The 20,595-nt window shown below is 49.7% G+C and overlaps 1 protein-coding gene across 1 annotated transcript in view; it reads left to right on the forward strand.

The window, feature by feature from the left end:
• The window catches only part of LOC125436079 (fatty acid amide hydrolase-like), a 52,566-nt gene extending 45,301 nt beyond the window's left edge, over nucleotides 1-7,265 (forward strand). The window contains exons 18-20 of the mRNA XM_048502690.1: nucleotides 4,139-4,223; nucleotides 4,546-4,633; nucleotides 6,765-7,265. Of these exons, the coding sequence (XP_048358647.1) occupies nucleotides 4,139-4,223; nucleotides 4,546-4,633; nucleotides 6,765-6,875 (284 nt within the window). The 3' untranslated portion in view covers nucleotides 6,876-7,265. The remainder of the gene's footprint in view (nucleotides 1-4,138; nucleotides 4,224-4,545; nucleotides 4,634-6,764) is intronic.
• The last annotated feature ends 13,330 nt before the right edge of the window (nucleotides 7,266-20,595 follow it).

Here is a 20,595-nt window from a genome sequence, read left to right on the forward strand (position 1 = left end):
AGGATAGTCTCCTGCTGATACCACCCAGGTTTGGTGAAGGTTGGTTCAGTGGGTCCAAAGTTATGGACCCCCAAAAGGGGTGCTCCATCCCCATTGTTTCCAATGGGAGCTAATGGTAGATGGGGCTACCCTTTTGAAGGTCCATAACTTTGGACCCCCTGAACCAAACTTCACTAAACCTGGGTGGTATAATCAGGATAGTCTCCTAAAGATAGCCTAAAATTTTGGTAATGTTAGCTTAAACATTGCTCTCCTGACAGGCACTTCCTGGGCCTCTTTCCTCGGGAAAGTTTCTCTCTTTAAATCCAAGCACCCCTTTGGAAAGTGGGATTTAAAGGGAGAATCTGGGCTCCCCTTAGATTAAAAAAAAAAACATTGAAAGTATTGTTGAAGCTGGCTTTCACAACCAGATTCAACTGCGTCTCTGTTGTGGGTTTTACAAGGCTGTGTTGTCGCGGTATCTGAGTAGATCTTGTTCCTAACGCTTTCAATTCCTGCATCTTTGGCTGGCATCTTCAGAGGTGTATCACTGAGAGAAGTCTGTTATAAGAGTAAGATTCTTGGACACAGTGTATGCAACAGACTTCTCTGTGATACACCTCTGAAGATACCTCTCAGCCACAGATGGCAGGTGAAACATTAGGAACAAGAGATCCACTTTCAGACCACATCCACGCTATTTCTCTCCAGAAAATTACTCATTAACAACCATCAACATTGACAATGATGCTGTTTGGGTGGATGGGTGGGAAATCTACCTCCTGAAACAGCATCAGCTTTCGCTAATGTTACTTAAACTAGAGTAGCCCAGAGTCTCTCTTTTAAGGTGGATTTAAAAGGAGAATCCAATGGGCTCTCTAGTTTATTAACAACATTAAAAGTGATTCTTGCTTTCAAGCAGATTCCCCTTCAAAAAAAAAAATAAAGCATCACTTTCAATGTTGTTTAAACTAGGGAGCCCTGGGTGTGTTCAGATTTGTGTGTTGGGGCATGTTCTATAATGGGATGGTGACTTTGAGATGACCTGGTGCAAAAAAATGTTGTTTGGTCATGGTGGGGTAGGGATGCTGCCCATATTGGGGGGGTGCAAAGCTCAGATTTTGTCCCGGGCTCCATTTTCCCTAGCTACGCCACTGGGCCAGCTGCTCTCCTTTCCAGCTGAGAGAGAAAAATCGGGTTTCTCTGAGATAGGAGGCGTGGCTTGGAGGAGGGTGGTGAGTCCTCTTTCCTATATGAAAGGGGGTTTCCCAGTTCTGTCAACTAATGTCTGATGCCATCTCTTTCCCTGAACTGCTGCTACTAAATAAAGGTTTTTGTTCACACGGAAGTGCTTTTCTTGAACAGACTGGGGGTCCTGACGATAATGTTGGTCTGCAGTAGATATGACTCACTGAACACCTTAGAGACCAACAAGATTTTTGAAGTATGAGCTGTAGTCAAAGCTAACTTTGTTGGATGCCTGCGCTCTCAGACGCTCATTCCACTCCAAATCTTTGTTGGTCTCCAAATGATGCTGGAGATGGAAAGTGCTGTCAAGTCACAGCTGATTTATGGTGCCCCGGTCAGGTTTTCAAGGCAAGAGTTGTCCAGAAGTGGTTTGTCGTTGGCTGCCTGCCTGCCCTGGTATCCATCCATCCAAATACTAGCCAGGGCTGACCCTGCTTCGCTTCCGACATCTGATGAGATCCGTCTAGCCTGGAATGTGAGGGCTGAATCTAACTTTATAGCTGACGAAGGAACTGCGGGCCAGGTGCCACTCGGCATCTGAAGCACAGGTGGTTTCATTGGAGGCCCCCAATGGAGTTGAGCTGACAGATCAGTTGTCCTCTGAGGACTGCTTAGGTTTTTCAGGCAGGAGCCACAGAAGTATTATTATGCTCCGTCCCCCTCCCCTCCCCACCCCCAAGTCCATACAGGCCTGTGACTGTCGTGTGGAACTACCACTGAGCAGTGACCCATATCCTATAACAGTGATGGCAAACCTATGGCATGGGTGCCAGAGGTGGCACTCGGAGCCCTCTCTGTGGGCACGCGCACACAGAATTGTCATGTGGGGGGCGGAAAATCACACACACACACACCCATACACATCTAGGCTGGCCTGGGCCACTGAGCACGACATGCGCACACTGCGGTGAGCAGGGAGGACTCGACTGGCGGGCTTGGTGCCTGTGCTCCGGTGGCTGCTGCCCAATGGGGGGGGGGGCAGAGGAGGCAGAGATGCTAGAGAGGCACAGAGCAGTGTGCATGGGACTTGCTGGAGGCTAGAGCAGGCTGGCCCCTGCTTGAGCGGGTGGGGTGGAGGAAGAGGGAGCCAACCGTTTTTTTCTAAACTAAAACCTCAGCATTCAGGTTAAATTGCCGGGTTGGCACTCTGTGATACATAAGTGGGGTTTGGGTTGCAGTTTGGGCACTCGGTCTCGAAAAGGTTCGCCATCCCTGTCCTATAATATGTCAGAATGCTGGGCAGAAAAGGGCCAAGTGCTGCAAAGGTAGCCTAGAGATGAAATTGCAGAAGCTGTCTAGGTGAGGCCTGTTCTGCACGGCCAATAAACGGGTGTAGGACACTAAAAAAAATGTTTCGGGTGGGGGGACTTCACACAGATCCCACCCCCAAAATAAGTCTGCCCCATGTTATTCCCCCCAAACTGGGTTTTTTTGAAAATTGCTAAACTAGCGAGTCTTTTAAAAAATCCCAGGTTTCAGCCACTTGCAAGTAAACAGCCGGGCAGGAGGCACTTTATTTGCCTATCTTTACCTTTTAAAAAAATTTCCGCAGCGGTACGCAGGTGCAGATGGTCGTATCATGAGACATCAGCATGGCGGGGGTGTGTGTGTGTGTGTGTGTCATTTGTACATGCCTGCGGTAGCTACGCACGCATCAGTGGGAAGTAAATTTTTTAAAAGAGACGCGTCTCCATGCAAAGGCATAGCAGCAACCCAGATGGTTTCTGTGGGCTCCAGTTGCTTCCTGTACAGAGGCACGTGAATGCAAAAATAGGAAAGCTTTATCCTGCCTGCAACCCTTTCTACATCTGCTGTGCAGAAGGGGCCTCAGATAGTGGAATGGGACAAGTGGTCATTGTTCCTCCATAAATCTCAATTGTATAATGTATAAATTGTATAATGGTCGATATTCGCTGTTCTGAGCCCGTCAGATGGGGAGAGCAACTCATAAGCTGAATAATGAAATGAAATTAAAATGGTTGAAGAGTTCTAAGCTCTAGCCAGAATGATGCAGTTGGGCTTGAGTTCAAATCCCCAGTTGCGAAGCAAAGTGACCAAGCCTGGCACTGTATGTCTCTTTTTCTCAACTCAGCCCACCTTAAAGAGTTGTTGTGAGGATAAAATGGAAGGGGGAAGAATGATGCACACTGCTCTGAACTTCTTTGATGAAAACATACCAAAAAAGCATTGACCCCCCCCCGCCCGTCCTCCCAAAAATGCCTGAAGCGCAAACGTCGGGGATGGGGCGGTATAAAAATCTAACTAATAAACAAACAAACAAACAAACAAATAAATAAAGGCTTGTCAAAGGCTTTCACGGCCGGATTCAACTGGTTGTGGTGAGTTTTCCGGGCTGTGTGGCTGTGGTCTGGTAGATCTTGTTCCTAACGTTTCGCCTGCATCTGTGGCCGGCATCTTCAGAGGTGTCTCACAGAGGAAAGTCTGTTACACATTGTGTCCCTCCGTGATACATCTCTGAAGATGCCAGCCACAGATGCAGGCGAAACGTTAGGAACAAGATCCACCAGACCACGGCCACGCAGCCCGGAAAACCCACCACAACCAACTCATTAAAGACCTTAGCAAATAAAACAGTTTCATGGCACCTTCTAAAAGCTTTGCCGTCTCCCTCTTGCATCTCTTTCAATTACCTGCAGGCCACTAGACTTCTCTACATATAGGTTTAACTGGACACATTTTATAGGTTTAATATTTTAAAAAGAATTTGTCTGGTTGGCTTTTTAGTGAATTATTTGGAAACTGGCTAACTGTGAGTAGATGGGTGGGTAATAGGCAGCCTGGAAACCTTATTTCAGGATTGACTAGAAAATTCAGCATTTGCTGAGGCCGCATCTTCCTCAAGAGGAGAGCCAGAAACGACTTCTCACGGCATGTTTGTGTCTCGTGCCAGGTACAGCGTGTCCGGCCCCAAGCATTCAAGACTCCGACCTCCTGACAGGGTGCAGCGATGCCCAGACTACCTTACGCACCATGAGGTAAGAGCAAGATCTGTCGGGCACAAGGCAAAAGGGGCAGGAAGAGAAGGAAGGGGCGGATCAAACCAAAGACCCTCACCCTGCTATGGGGAATCACCTGCAGCAGGAGTGCCTGCTTTTTTCCTGCAGCCGCCACTGGAATTCTGGCACAGCATGGTGGCTTCTGCAAAATGGCTTCCGCAGGAGGTGGGGCCAGCTGCAAAATAGCTACTGCGGAAGGTGGAGCCAGCCAGAAAGTGACTGCTCTTCAGTCACAATATTTTTTGGCATCTTCTTCACTCATGGTATTAGAAGTGACTTCCTCCCTGCTTGATCTTTGCAGATTTATGCAGCTGGCCAACCTGACAGGCATTCCCGCAATAGTGCTACCCGTAGGATACACTGCTTCAGGACTTCCCATCAGCTTTCAGGTAAACAAGACCTTTTCCTGGGTGGCACCGAATGGGGGCGGGGGAGGGGGGGAATCTGCTGCTCTTTCCCATGAGTTCTCCTCATCCAGTGAAGAGTGGGGTGCTTTTCTTTTTGCCCTTGCTTGTTAGATCAGGTAGTGACAGCAGACGTGTCCATTCTCTTCTATGTTCATTCATCATGGCCGCCAGTCTGTTGTCTTCTCTTGCCTGATCCATCTCATCCTCGTCAATATGGCGGTTGGGGGGACAGAGAAAGAAGATGACGACTTTGGATTTGTTCCCTGCTTTCTCAACTGCAAGAAGTCTGAAAGTGGCTTACAACCTCCTTTCATTTCCAGACACCCGGTGAGGTCGGTGGGGCTGATAGAGTTCAGAGAGAATTGTAACAAGCCCAAGGTCACCCAGCAGGCTTCATGTGGAGGAACAGGGAAACAAATCCAGTTAACCAGATAAGAGTCTGCTGCTCATTTGGAGAAGTGGGCAATCAAACCCGGTTCTCCAAGCTAGAGTCCACCAGTCTTAACCACTACACCATGCTGAGGATATCCCAGCATGGTGCAGTGAATAAGAGTGGTGGATTCTAATCTGAAGAACCAGGTTTGTTTCCTGCTCCTCCACATGAAGCCTGCTGGGTGACCTTGGGCCAGTCACAGTTCTCTCAAAACTCTTTCAGCCCTACCTACCTCATATGGCGTTTGTTGTAGGGAGAAGAAGGGAAGGTGTTTGTAAGACGCTTTGAGACTCCTTACAGTTGAGAAAGGCAGGATATAAATCCAAACTTTCCCACTCTTCTTCTGCCTATTATGAACCAGCAACCACGCATGACACTGTGGGAAAGGGACCGGGGGAAAGAGCCCCCTCAGATGGCTGCTGCAGTCATTACAACAAGGACCTCTTGCAAGCGGCGTCTTGCTCCTTTGCCAAGGGGTGCTTTGCTGACTGCATGTCGAGGGAGGGAGCAACATTTGAGACACGTTGATCAGCCAGACATCACGGGCTGCTGTTGACGCAGGAAACAGTTTTGTTGGCTTCAGGCCCGTGGTTTCCTCATTCCCTTGCCGGGTACACGATGGGCCAGTTTGTGTGTGGAGGCACATGGCGGGGGGGGGGGGTGTCTGCTTGGCCTGCAGGAGGTCCCAGGTTCAGACCTCGGAATCTCCAGCCGGAAGAGTCCGGCAGCAGGCGATGTGGAACATCTTTGCCCGACGAGGCCCCCCCACTCCAGACTCAGCAAACGATACTGGCCTTGTGTTCTAATTCAGTATAAGGAACCTTCACATGTGACCGTTCAGAAAAAGAAGAATTTGGATGTATACCCTTCTACCTGCCTCTCCTGCCCACCTGTTCTCATTCTGTTCTGTGAACATCACTGCAAGGAAGTTGTATGGAAAGGCTGTCACTGGCTTATGGTTGGCTGGTGAACTTTGTGGCACAGCCGAGATTTGGAGGAGAGGAGTTTGGGTGTATACCCCGCCTTCCTCTCCTGTAAGGAGTCTCGAAGCAACATACCAATTCCTTTCCCTTCCTCTCCCCACAACAGACATCTTGGGGCTGAGAGAGTTCTGAAAGAACTGCGACAGGGCTAAGGTCACCCGGCACGCTTCATGGGGAGGAGCAGGGAAATAAATCCAGTTCACCAGATAAGAGTCCGCCACCCCATCCTGGCTGGTCCACCTGAACCGACCTGCGCAAATAGACTGACTTAGGGAAGATGTAGAGCTCCATCAGGGGGCCGTGGGAAGACACCCAACCTGAGAGCCCACATGGTGTAGTGGTTATGAGTGGTGGACCCTGATCTGGTGAGCCAGGTGTGTTTCCCCCCTCCTACACACAAAGCCTCCTGGGTGACCTTGGGCTAATCACAGTTCTTTGGACCTCTCTCAGCCCCACCTTCCTCACAAGGTGTCTGTTGTGGGGAGAGGAAGGAGTTTGTAAGCCGCTTTGAGTCTCCTTATGGTTGAGAAAAGTGCAGTATGAATCCTGCCTCTTCTCTTCTTTGGGAGGAGGAGACTGTCTACAATCTTACTGCGGAATTTCCAGCTTGAAAGGGGCTCATTTCCAGAAACTTTCGGGGCATTCCCTGATGCCGGCTTTTCTCACACTCTGACCTTCTGTTTTTCTTTTCTGACAGATCATGGCTAAGTGGTGGGATGAAGCTTTGCTGTTGCGGGTTGGCCTGAAGCTGGAGCGATTTCGTGGCGTGACACCAAAACCCGCCATTTATTATGACGTCCTTGGCTGACAGGACTGGCCGTGGGATTTCAAGTGGGGCGGTGTTTTATATTGGGGAGGGGAGCTGGGATGCTCCCCGCACCTTCCACAAAAATTTGCATAAGGATTTCACTATTTTGGGAGCAAGGATTTATTTATGATTACGTTTTCTCTCTCTTCACTCAGACTGGACCTGTCAGTGCGTACAAAACTGCTGCTCGCTCAGGAGAAAATGAAATTTTCACTTTGTTGTTGGGTTTCGATGGCTCTTTCAATTTGTCATACAGAGTGGCATAGAACGGGCAAGAGGGTCATGGTTTTGGTTCCATTGGGTTGCAGTTGAATTGTCAGATAGACAAAATGGTTGGATCTCTTGGTGACTAAATGGGTGCACTTAAAATATAACAAATTCTGCTCGCTGCTTCCAGCCTTTTAATGCTCCTAGACCTGGTGTCCTCAGCCTTTTGGAGCCTACGAGAACCTTTGAAATTCTGACACAGCTTGGACAGTGCGGGCACAAAATGGCCTCTACGGCATACAGAGCCAGCCACAGGTGACCTTCAATCACCCAATGAAAAACTATCTGCTGTGAGGGCAGCCACTGCCAAAGCCAATCAGATTTCCATTGGCCAATCAGAAGCTTTTGCTGGGCAAGCGGCCCCACCCACTTTCTAAAACCATTGGCTGGTGCCAGGAGAGTTGTCAGTGCCCATGGGCACCATGTTGGATTGTAGATTCCACCTCAAGGCCAGACATATAATTTTAAGAAAGTTTGCTTTGGCTGAGCCCCAATCTCTTCAGCTAGCAAAGTGTTGACACAAGCATCTTTCTGCCACAGATCATCATTAACAATCCTGCAAGGTCCAATTGCCAAAAATCAGAGACTCAAACTGCAATAGATTTACTTGCTTCCAACTGTGCAGTTAGTTTGTGCACCGCAAACAATAACTAACACCCTGATCTTCTCCCCCGATTGGCAGAGAGGATGGGGTGCGCTTGAAGTGGAGAGAGGCCTAAGTGGACATAGAAACTGTGGATGAATCTGTTCCATTCATGTTTGAGGCTGCCACACTTCTAGCGTGCCACTGTTTATATGCCTCCCATTTTGTGAGCGGCACTTTTCGCGCAGGTCCCCTGGGTCAGAGCAAAAGGGGATTGTCGGTTGGTCATAGACATGCCTTTGAGGGTCAGAGTCTGAGCAGAGGAGTGTAAGGAATTCCATAGAAGCAGAAATAAAAGGCTCTTTGGTGAAAAAGACCGTTTATTCAGACATCTTAGAAAGCTCAAGTACACGCAGTGGCAGGAATGACACTTCCCGCCAGAAGCACAGGTTATAACTCTGTCCATCCCATCCCCCTCCCGACTTCCCATGGGAACGGAGACCTCATCTCTCAGCATGCAGAGATAAAGTCTTCCGCCCGATGAAGCTGGCCCATCGCCCGGGCCAGCCAAGAATGTACTCTCATATTGGTTAGTGACTGCCCTTTCCATCAACACTCATTGAAACCTTTTACACTCTGCCTCCTCCTTTAAAGAAGACCCCCTCCCCCCCCCCAGGTTTATGTCGAGGAAGCTGGCGGTGGAAAGCAGAAAAATAAGGTTAGAAGCGTCAATATTTTCAGAATAAACCCGTGATTATAAATTCCAGAGGAATATCCCACCCTAAGAGACTAAATATTATTACGAAAGCGTTCGCGATTAAAGCGAGAGTCCAGGATGGCGTCAATTTAAGTAGTGCTTGTGGCCATCAATAATAATAGTCGGAATTGAGGGGTCTCTCGGTGAACGTGCCGAACGCGCATCGGAAACGGGAGCCTCCTTGAGTAAACTGGAATGGAAGACAGGATGAATGTTACTAAGAGAGGATTTAGGCAAATCCAATCGGGCAGTGACATCATTAGTCACTTTAGTAATCTGAAAAGGTCCCGCGAGATCTTTTGCCTAGTTTGGAAAATTTATGCGACGTCTCACAGAGATTTTTGGTAGACAAATACACCCAAAAGCCCACACACGCATGAGAGGAAATCCGGCCCGGTGCTTATCCGCCGCTGCAGCTTTTTTTGGGAGTCCTTAGCCTGTTGTAAAGGCAGTCTGGACCCATTTCCACCCCTCGGCTAGGGATGGAAATCCATTGTTGAAACTCTGGAGGAGCCTAATGCTGTCGCCCAATTGGTGGATTCGGTAACAGCGGCGAGGAAAAGGCTATCAGACACAATTTCAAAGGGGTTTCTTTGTACTGCTATGAACGCATTGTTATAGAGTACTCCATAAGCCGGAATGAGCTTCGCGCCAATTGTCTTGGTGGTAGTTGGTGTAACAAGCGTAAATGCTGCTCTAGGGTTCTGTTCGTTCTCTCCGATCTCGTCACTTTGAGCGTGGTAGAGCGGCTGACTGCGGGCGGCCCCTAACAACCCTAAAAAAGCCTTCCAGAACTTTGAAATGAATTGGGGGCGCGGTCGGAGACCACCTTATACTTGAAGCGGAGTGTAGGCGGTAAACATGTTGAATGAACAGCCGTGCTAACTTAGGAATGAGGAGGGATGGAAGCACATGGAATAAAATGGGCTTGTTTAGAAAATAAGTCCACCACTACCCATAAGACCCGTGTTGCCATGACTTTCGGTAAATCTGTAATAAAATCCATGGAATGATGACTTCGGAGGCCACGGGAGAGTTTCAACAGCCCATGGGGCTTTCCGAATGTTTTGGCTTCTGCACAAACAGAGCAACCTTTAATATCGCCTCAATGTCCTTAGCATTGCAGCGCCACCAAGAGCAATGGCGGGCCAAATGCAGAGTTTTCAGAAAGCCAAAATGTCCAGCGAAGCGGGCATCGTGGCAGACTTCAAGAACCTGCTAGCGGAGGGGGGGAGAGCCGCATTATAACCTCCCCCCCCCTCCGCCAAACTCCATTCTCCAAAGCGCGGTGAGAGTCACCTTCCTCCGGCTGGAGCTCGTGCAACCCGTACTCCTCGGTTCCGCGGGGAGAGCGAGACTGGGAATGGGCGGTGAAGGAGGAGTGGGGCGTCTGAGATCGGGTGACAGCCAGCCCCAACTGGGAGGAGAACAGTCGTGGAATGTCCCGTGAGGCAGCTCCACCCCCCCCTCGGGTGGCGAGCCGCGTCAGCCAGTTTATTGAGTTTTCCGGGGAAAAAATGGACTGTGAAAGAAGCGAGGAAAGAAATGTCATTGGCGGAGTTGTTTTAGCGGACATCTTGAGGGTGGGAAGGCTGGCCAAGTTTTGTGATCGGCTAGGCTGAAAGGGGTGTTTAGCCCCTCCAGCCAGTGGCGCCAAGTGGAAGTGCTACTTTGATGGCCGCCAGTCTCTTTATCTCCCCACAGTCCAGTTGAGTTCAGCACGGAGAATTTCTTTGATAAATAAGCACCGCGGAACCAGCCTACCATCTTTATTTTTCTGCAACAGGGCTGCCCAAAGCGCTTTGTCCGAGGCATCCGCGTGAACCACAAGCGCGGAGATCTGGGTCCAGGGAGATGCTTTAGGATAGGTCCGGTGGTAAAAGCCCGGACTTTAAGAGCTGAAAGGCTGTTTGACATTCTTCAGACCATGGAAAGGGGCCCGGGCTTGGCGGGACAGTGTATTCTTTACCCTTAGTGCGTAATGAAGGTCTGTGAGAGGGAAGAGTCCGGTTCTAGCGAATTGGGGTATGAAGTCCACGATAGAAATTAGCAAAACCCAGAAAAAGATTGGAGTTCTTTACGGGGTTGGTGGGGGCAGGCCATTGGAGGGACGCATCAATTTTTAGCTTGGATCCATTTTTAAGCCCTCGGGGCGAGATCCGATAACCAGCAAATAGTCAATAGAGGTCACCTGGTGGAAACAGCATTTAGAGAAAGTTTGGCAAAGAGAGAGTTAGTTGAGCAAAGCGTTTCAATACTTCCAGAACCAATGCTTCATGTGCTCTTCCATGGTTTGTGAGAATAAATTAAAACGTCATCTAAGCAGTACCATACCACAACTCCCTTTGTACAATAAATCATGGAGAACTTCTGTTGATAAGGGCCATAAAAGCCCCGGGGCCACCCTTAACCCAATGGGCATTTTATTAAGTATTCAAACTGTCCAAACTTTGTGCAGTAAATGCAGTCAAGTGTTCATAGCCTTCAGCAATTCTGACCCTGTAGTAAGCTTCTCTCAAGTCCTAATTTAGTAAAGATCGTCCTTTGCCCAATGCATCTAAAAGGTCCTTGATCAAAGGCAAAGGGTATTTGTGGACAGGAGACTGCATTTCGAGACTCCTCGGTAATCTGTGCAGAGCATTAAAGACCCATCTTTCTTTTTTTACAAAACAAAACAGGAGCAGCGTGTGTGTGTTTGGTGGAAGCCATACGTATGAACCCGCTGAAGCGGGTTCTTGGTCCAAGAAGGCACCTGAGTTCCTTCTCCTCATTGGGACTCATCGGTAGATTCTACCTTTAGGGCACGGATTCTTGACTGTATAACGCATTTTGCAGTCAGTGTCTCATGGGGTGGCAACTGATAGCATTCTTAACTCCTGAAAACTCTGGCTACCAGATCTTGAGTGCATGATTGGGATGCCAATAGAATGGGAGCAGTGCTGCTGATATGAAGCTTTCAGGGGGGGGGGTGTGTCAGGAGAAGTTGAGTTTTCCCCAATTCATGTGTTCACCGCGATGGAGGTTAATTGAATTCTAAGATCCTTTCTTTCCAAAATGAACTTTGGTTCATGTAAACCAATAACCATGGCATACTTAGAACTATGGAGGTTGTATTGGCCACTGAAGCCAAAATAAAAACTAATTTTCTCCCAATGAATTACAGTATAGCGGAGCAGAACTCTGTTGTGTTTTGAACTGGGCCGGTCCTTACGCCTCTCGAGAGGGCTGCCATTCATTTGGGTGAATGGTATGGAAGCTTAGCCAGGGGAATTTGATCGAACCTAAGCTCCTCTGCCACCTGGGGCCAAAGCGTGAAACAATGGGAGCAGGCGGAATCCCACAAGGGCCGGTAGGCTATAATGCGTAGTATGCTTAGGCGGGGTTATTGGCCAGAAACGCTTTGACGGTAATGGGAGCTTCGCCTTCACTCACGGCGTCAGGAGTGGAACCCATGTCCATGGGGCTGAAAGAATATGGCAAAACTGCTGCTTCCTCTCCTCTTGGGTCGCCTTCGATGACTGCTTTAGAAGAGCCCGCCGTCGAGAGCGTGATTTAACGTGGTGGCTTTGGCAGAATTAAGTGCGTGTGGCTGGAAGCCGGTTGTTTTGTTTCTTGGACAGTTGGCTGACTAAATGACCTGGCCCTCCGCAATAAAGACAATAACAATCCCAGACGGCTTAATGACGGTATCAGCCGGTGGTCGGTAAAGCGGCTGGGCTAGGCTAAACTGGTAAGGCGCAGTAGCAGGTTTTAGGCGTCGTGACCTCCGCACGCAGCGTATTCAGCGAGGCGCCACCTGGGATCCCAACTGGATCCAATCAGCAGCAATGAAGATGCGAGGAACCCGAATTAAAAAAAATACCACTTTCCGCGCAGCTTGCCGATGGCAGCATCCGAGAAGTGCCCGCGATTTCATCGCGTTCAGGCCACCTACAGGAGAATTAGGGCAGCGCCGCATCGAAATTACCACAGGCAAATTCTGCAAGCGGCCCGGTTACCCTGCTGGATCGCTTTGATGGTCTGCGGATAAGCTTCATTTCGCTTGGCCAGTCTTGAAGCCCAGCGCTCTTAAAGGCTTGGAGAATCACGGGCACCGCGTCGAGAGTCTTCATCTTGTAGGTCCAAAAGGTGCAAACCAGTCGGCCGTCAGCGCCCATCCAGGACTGAGCCGATGTCCCGTGATTTTTTTCAGCTCGGAGCCGGTAAGAATTCGTCATAGTCCTCCCATGTGGGCATCAGAGTTGTAAGGTAAAGTAGGGGAGTTTGGAAGCGGTCCCATCGAAAGCGGGCAGGTATCGGGGGCCTGTAGTAAACTCTTTCCATCGCTCTTAAGCAGGCCTGCGGATGCGCATAGGAATTGAAACAGGCTGGAAGGCGGGCAAAGCGGTTGCAGAGGGCCGGAATGCGGTGGCGGTATTATTAATGCCGGGTGTCGCTGGCTGTTCCGGTGGGAGCTGGTCCTTGGAAGGTGGCAGGACCCAACAGCGTTGCCCCTCTGAAATGCGGCAGTATCGAGTGACAGCGTAGACTCCAACTTGGGGCTTCCTGGGTCTGCTGCTTACTCTCAGTTCCCTCCTCCAAAGGCAGCCAGCCTCCTCTCTCATTGCCGGTCAATGCATCACAGATGCGCCATACTAGAGCTGCTTTTCTCGCTTCAATTTAGCCGGTTCAGTCGATTTAATAGCTGCAGTAAGCTCACTGCGTCTATGCATGCGAAGGCCTGAGCGGCTTCGGCGTTGCGCTGTAAATCCAGCAGTTTGGAGTGTTCCAGGACCTTATCATGGACTGACCAATTCTAGCGATATTGTCGTTGGGCCAGCATCTTTGGCACGGTCCAGCTTCGAGGTTGGACTTCTTTGCGTTGCTGTTCCCGGTCCTCTCTGCAGGTTTTTCGCAGCTCTTGCTGCAGGCTAAAGTGCCGCTTCTCCTCCCATAGCTGGATTTCGCGGGTCCATGCTTCTTGGAGGCATCTCATGAAATGGCCCACTTCCTCATCCAGCAGCTCTTTTCGATGGGAGGAGGGAACAGATCCGGCTGGGAGTGCAGGCTGACTCTTCCGGACTCTTAAAATGCGTCACCAGGCGAGACATCGAGACACCCGTGAAAGCCACCGGGTGGCTCCTAAGGGCATCTCTTTACGGGTGCAGCCTCTGGCCGGGATCAGGGGTCCGATCGGAGAAATGATGCGGATACCTCTCCAATCCCAGAGTTTAGTCCCGAGTGTCGCTTCGGACGGGCCCCAGTGCTGTGCCGGTGGTTCTTTGGGAGCATCACCAAATCACGAGGTCCAGAATCGTTCAATGGACTCCTGGGTTGCAGCATGAAAGGTGGTCCAGGCCCGTCCCTCCATGACAGGTTGCATCTGAGGTTTGTAATCCGCTCGCAGCTTGGTAGATATCCGATCCACGAACCGATCCATAGACAGTTTCGCCCAAAGCGACTCCGCATGTAAGTCCCCGTAGTCAGCGTCGTCACGTCCCTACGTTCCAATCGGGTAAAAGGAAGACTTCGTGATGCTGATACGAGGGCGGGGAAAAGAGTCACCAGCGAGACCTTCGTTTCTCCCGCCAAGGTTCCTTCCAGATCCAGAAGGGAAAGGTCAGACCCTCTTTGGGGGCTACGCGCCTCTCCCCAGAAACATCAACACTCTCCGTGCCGAGACACCAGAGATTCACTGCACTAGGAATATATAGATGAATTAGGATTCCCCTGCCACAATGTAGAAATTCCATAGAAGCAGAAATAAAAAGGCTCTTTTGGTGAAAAAAGACCCGTTTATTCAGACATCTTAGAAAGCTCTTCAAGTACACTTAGCATGGTGACAGGAATGACACTTCCCTTAGAAGCTTTGGGTTATAATCCTCATCCATCCCATCCCCCCTCCCACGGCTTACATGGGAGCGGAGGGCCTGTCAGCGCGAAGAGATAAAGTCTCCGCCGATGAAGCTGGCCCATCGCCCGGGCTGTGGAATGTACTCAAGGTTAGGCGGCTGCCCTTTCCATCAACACCATTGAAACCTTTACAAGGAGACTCTTGGCTTTCAGAATAAACCCCACAATGCCCACCCAAGTATACCTGGAACACGGACGAGGAAATAATGAGAAATTGGCCTGCATGCTGGGCTGCGGCTCTCAAAAGCACACGCCCGGGGGTGGGGTGGGGTGGGGGGCTATTTATGTGAAATAATAAGAACAGTGGAACCAGATCTTCAGCCCTTATATTTTAAGTTTGCTGATGCTATCAGAGATCACCAGCTGGCCATCCTTCACTTGAGAATTGCTGGCACAATTACGTTGGAAGGCAAGCCTGGGTTTTGGTCAGGGAGGGAGCCATCTGCTTTCTGCTACAAGGGTCTAAGCAGAATCAAGCGGCTGTGCCAGTTGAGACTTGTTCTCAAGGTACAAACAAGGAGGTGCCCCAGGGGAACTATGGGGTTAGCTGCATGTCAGCACAGTAGCCAAGCTACGGGGTCTAACTTCTTCAAATGGAAGGTCCTCTCTCCTGGACTAGGGACACCCACATGGAAGAAAAGTGGACCGCAGGCAAAAGTAGCTGATCAGGGACCGAATAAACCAGCGGCTTTTTACTGCTACCTTCCGTCCAGCTGCAGGATCACGTCGGGCAAAGCATTGCTGAAGCATTTCTGCTGATTATGTGTCTAATGCTGGGTTGTTGTTGAAATGAGCTTTGCCCTGAAGAGTAGGAATGAGGAAAGGAGAAGTCCAGCTGTGCATCATGTAGCAACGAATATATTGCACAAAAATGTACATTCTGCCTTTCACCATGTAGATCTTCCACTCCGGACTGTTGGGCAGAAAACCAAATATTGAACAGGCCCCGGTGATTTCTCCTTGACAGTGGACGCACGGTGTCCTCTGGTGGTGGGAATGGAAGGTGGTGTCACGGCACAGCTTACGGCGACCCCTGACGAGGTTTTCAAGGCAAGAAATAAAGGGTGGTTTGCCGTTGCCTGGCTCTGCCTAGCAGCCCTGGGGTTCCCAAGTGGTTTGCCTCTGTGCCGCCACCCTGGCCTTCCTCGGGGATCTCCCATTCAAGCACTAACCAGGGCTCACACCCTGCCCGTCTTGCCAGGCTGTCTAGGTTAGGACTGATCGTGGACTGTAAGGTAGAAAATGAAGGTCGCTGTTCTGACCCAGGGCAGGGGGGCTTATCTGCTCTTCCTTATCTACCTAAGAACATAAGAGCATAGCCAGCTGGATCAGACCAGAGTCCATCTAGTCCAGCACTCTGCTACTCGCAGTGGCCCACCAGGTGCCTTTGGGAGCTCACCTGCAGGAGGTGAAAGCAATGGCCTGCTGCTGCTGCTGCTCCTGAGCACCTGGATGCTTGGGCATTTTGCAGTCTCAGATCAGGAGGATCCAAGATTGGTAGCCATAAATCGACTTCTCCTCTTCCATAAATGGAGAACATGGAACATAAGAACAAGCCAGCTGGATCAGACCAGAGTCCATCTAGTCCAGCACTCTGCTACTCACAGTGGCCCACCAGGTGCCTTTGAGAGCTCACAAGCAGGATGTGAAAGCAATGGCCTTCTGCTGCTGCTGCTCCTGAGCACCTGGTCTGCTAAGGCATTTGCAACCTCAGATCAAGGAGGATCAAGATTGGTAGCCATAGATCGACTCTCCTCCCATAAAATCTGTCCAAGCTCCTTTTAAAAGCTATCCAGGTGAGTGGCCATCACCACCTCCTGTGGCAGCATATTCCAAACACCAATCACACGTTGCATGAAGAAGTGTTTCCTTTTATTAGTCCTAATTCTTCCCCCCAGCATTTTCAATGGATGCCCCCTGGTTCTAGAGAGGGAGGGACCACTTTTTCTAACAGAGGGGAGCACTCCTGCACATACGTTGCAGAAAGATTTTGGCCAACATATGAACTTCAGCTCAGAAGAAGACGAAAGTTCAAAAAGTAGCAAGGAAGAAAATTATAAATGGCCGCAGAAAGGAGAAGCAGACTCTCCACATCAAGGGGCTGCTTGCGTAGTGGGGCCAACGGTTACCATCCTCGGAGCCAGCAAGTGCCTCCCATTTGCCCACAAGAAGACCAACCTCTCACTGTTGATAGAAGGTATCTCTCAGTGAGAGGTTTAGTAGCCAAGGCTCAGCCACCAAACTTCCTTGGCAAGAACAGAGAGACTGCCGGAGGATCTGCTTCCTGAACGCTGTGTCTTCATTTGTGAGGCGCTTCTAGGGAGAGCTGCAGAGAGTTTGTGACCCACAGGTGACGTTTTAGGAGAGGCCTTAAAACCCCCTCCCTCTGCAGCTTCCACTGAACTCCTGAAGTGTGGTCTCCAAACAACAGTGCATGCTATGCGTGTGCTCGTGTGAGCATGTGTGCTCTGGTGTAGAAGAAGATTGTTTGTGCGTGCATTTTGAGCTCAAAACAATATCTTGTGTGTTTGGGTACGTGTGGTCTGTGTCATGATCTGTGAGAGATAAGAGAGCTAATTCAAAGATTGGAGACGTTCTTAGGTGTTCAGAGGGGCGGGCAGCCTGCGCATGGCCATTGATGAGGCCGTGACTTGCGGCAGGTGTTAAATGGGGTATTTCAAGCCACAGTTAGAATGTGGGCTGTACAGTGGAGGAACTTCTGCAGGGTGTGTTGGGAACACCAGGAAAGGTACAGTTTCCATTGTGTTCTACATGTCTTGGGGGTGGGGGTGGGGGTTGGGTTTGAATGTTTTTGCTGCAACAGGGAAAGGATGTCTAAAAAAGTGTACTTGAGAGGGGAGGAGAGATGCTGATGGGGAGGGGAGGGGAATCCCTCTCTTCGTGGTTCTGCCTTCTTCCTCTCCTAAGGGAAATTTTACATCCTGCCTCCAGTCGCACAAGAGTTTTGAAGCCTGTAGAAAAATCAGGAGCAAGTGAGCAACTGAAATCCAGTGGTGTATCTGCCTAGGGACAAGGTGTGTGTTTGTCAAATGTCCCCGGGCGCCCCCTCATGGGAGGGCGCAAAAATTGCAGGTTCATTTGTATTTTGAGTTTTTAGTGTTTTTTCAGTGTTTTGCCTACAGGGATTGCTGTTTTTTGGCTAGTAGGACCAACATTTCAGAGATTTTTCGGCAGACTCTCCTGATGATAACACCCAAGTTTGGTGAGGTTTAGTTCAGGGGGTCCAAAGTTATGGGCTCCCAAAGGGAGTGCCCCATCCCCCATTGTTTCCAATGGGAGCTAATAGGAAATGGGGCTACACATTTGAGGGTCCATAACTTTGGATCCCCTGAACCAAACTTCACCTCTTCTGGGTATTATCATCAGGAGAGTCTCTAAAAAATACACTGAAATTTTGGTGCTGCTAGCTTAACAATTGCACCTCTGACAGCAGGCACCCCCAAAATTTCTCCAGATTCTTCTTTTAAATCCAACCTCTTCGGCATGGGTTTAAAGGGAGAACGTGAGGTCCCCAGTTTAAACATTGAAAGCGATGTTGTTTCAGGGTGGGTGAGAATCTACCCCCAAACAGCATCACTTTCAAATGTTGTTTCTTAACTGGGACCCCAGATTCTTCCCTTTAAGGTGGTTTTAAAAGAAGAATTTTGGAAACTCTAGTTTAAACACCATTGAAAGTGATGCTGTTTGGGTGGATTCCACTGGAGGTGTTTGTGAGAGATGATGCTGATATTTGTTTGGTAAATATTTTTTGCTGGGGTGATTTGTGAGAGATTTACATGCTTAATGCGACTTGCACTGGCTTGGGTTGTTTCTCAGGCTAACAACGCATTACCTCGTTGGTGTGAGGGTCAGTGAAAGATAGTTGATGGGGAGAGCCATGTATGTTTTGCTGGGGGTGATTTGTGAGATATGATGCTGAGCAATGCCACTAATAAAACATACATGGCTCTCTCTATCTTTCCCTAATTACCACCTGTTGGGGTGGTGAGCAGAGGCGTGCCAGGGTAACTGGTGCTTGGAAACAAATTGTCTCCAAGGATGCCCCGGGCTCTGCCCCCACCACCACAGCTCTGCCCTCTGATGCCCCCAGACTCCACCCCCCCACTGCCCTCAACCCCGCCCATGTCATCATGGACATGGGCAAGGTCTAGGGTGCCCACCTTCCCCCAGACTTCCCCTGCCGGCTAGGCTCCCAGCCAGCAGCCTGCAGTCCCTTCTGACCTCCCCTCCGAGCAGGCCAGAAGAGACTGCAGTCCTGGTCTCAAAGACCTTTTATAAGCACTGAGGAGCCAGGGGTGGGGCAGGGAGCAGGAAGGGGTGGGACCCAAGCCCCACCCCTGGCCTCAGTGCTTATAAAAGAAGGTCTCCGGGGCCGGGACTGCAGTCTCTTCTGGCCTCAGAAAAGACTGCAGGCTGCTGGCTGGGAGCCCCGCCGGTAGGGGGGGGTGGGGTTGAGGGTGCTTGGAGGCAGCAGGAAGTCCTGCTGTTTTCACTGGGACAGGGTGAGGGAGCCACTTGCCGACAGACAGCAGGACTTCCTGGTCGAGGGGGTTGATTACAAGCTCCCCACGTGACCAAAGAAGTGGCATGGGGACAAGAGGGTACCCTTGTCCCTAGGCAAGCAGCACTGGTGGTGAGAACCGCAAAAGATTGTGAAGATTGCAAATACAGTTCAGTGTAGCAAAATGCAAAGTGATGCACATAGGGCAAAAAATCCAAACTTCACATACACGCTATAAGGGTCAGTGCTATCAGTCACAGACCAGGAAAGGGATTTGGGCGTCTTAGTTGATAGTTCCATGGGAATGTTAACTCAATGCATGGCAGCTGTGAAAAAGGCAAACTCTATGCTGGGGATAATTAGGAAAGGAGTTGATAATGAAACTGCAAAGATTGTCATGCCCTTATATAAAGCCGTGGTGCGACCGCACTTGGAGTACTGTGTTCAGTTCTGGTCACCACATCTCAAAAAGGATATCGAAGAGATAGATATGCAGAGATGGGCAACGAGGATGATTGAGGGACTGGAGCACCTTCCTTATGAGTAGAAGCTGCAGCGTTTGGGACTCTTTAGTTTGGAGAGGAGACGTCTGAGAGGGGATATGATTGAAAAATATAAAATTACGCATGGGATAGAAAATGTTGACAAAGAGAAATTTTTCTCTCTCACAATACTAAAACCAGGAAGCATCCATTGAAAATGCTGGGGGGAAGAATTAGGACTAATAAAAGGAAACATTTCTTCATGCAACATGTGATTGGTGTTTGGAATATGCTGCCACAGGAGGTGGTGATGGCCACTCACCTGGATAGCTTTAAAAGGGGCTTGGACAGATTTATGGAGAAGTCGATCTATGGCTACCAATGTTAATCCTCCTTGATCTGAGATTGCAAATACCTTAGCAGACCAGGTGATCGGGAGCAACAGCCGCAGAAGGCCATTGCTTTCACATCCTGCATGTGAGCTGCCAAAGGCACCTGGTGGGCCACTGCGAGTAGCAGAGTGCTGGACTAGATGGGCTGTGGTCTGATCTAGCAGGCTCTTTCTTATGTTGTTTGGTAAATGTTTTGCTGGGGGTGATTTGTGAGAGATTTACATGCTTAATACCCACTTGCATTGGCTTGGAGCTGTTTTTCAGGCTAACAACCTACCTCATAGGGTTGGTGTGAGGACAAAATTAGGAAAGAGTTGGTGGAGAGAGAGCCATGTATGTTTTGCTGGGGATGGGAGGTGCTTTGTGAGCTGGTGCATTGTTTGGTCATGATGGGGGAAGGTGGCTGCCCATATCGGGGGGGGGACTCAGGTTTTGTCCCCGGGTTCCAGTTTGCCTAGATACGTCTCTGCTGAAGTCTATATATACACAATATACATCACATGCATACGTACACACAAATATATGTGTATACTGATGGTTACAATAGGAGTTTCAAGAGAAACATGACCTCGCAAGGTGTCTGTTGTGGGGAGAGGAAGGGAAAAGGAGTTTGAATTGGAGGCTCCTTTCAGGAGAGAAAGGCAGCGCATCAATCCAAACTCTTCTCCCTCCAAACCAAATTTCTATTACAGAACGCAGAGAATAGGCCACGGTCTGGAACCTGTCCCCCTCCCACCAGTATTGGAGGTGTCAGGTCAGTCTCAAACCATCTTGATCCTGGACACACCCTTTAGTTTTGTACAGTTCCTGTGAGGGAAAGGTGGA

This window comes from Sphaerodactylus townsendi, linkage group LG07 (assembly GCF_021028975.2).
Source record: "Sphaerodactylus townsendi isolate TG3544 linkage group LG07, MPM_Stown_v2.3, whole genome shotgun sequence".
In the NCBI taxonomy this organism is placed as follows: Eukaryota; Metazoa; Chordata; class Lepidosauria; order Squamata; family Sphaerodactylidae; genus Sphaerodactylus; species Sphaerodactylus townsendi.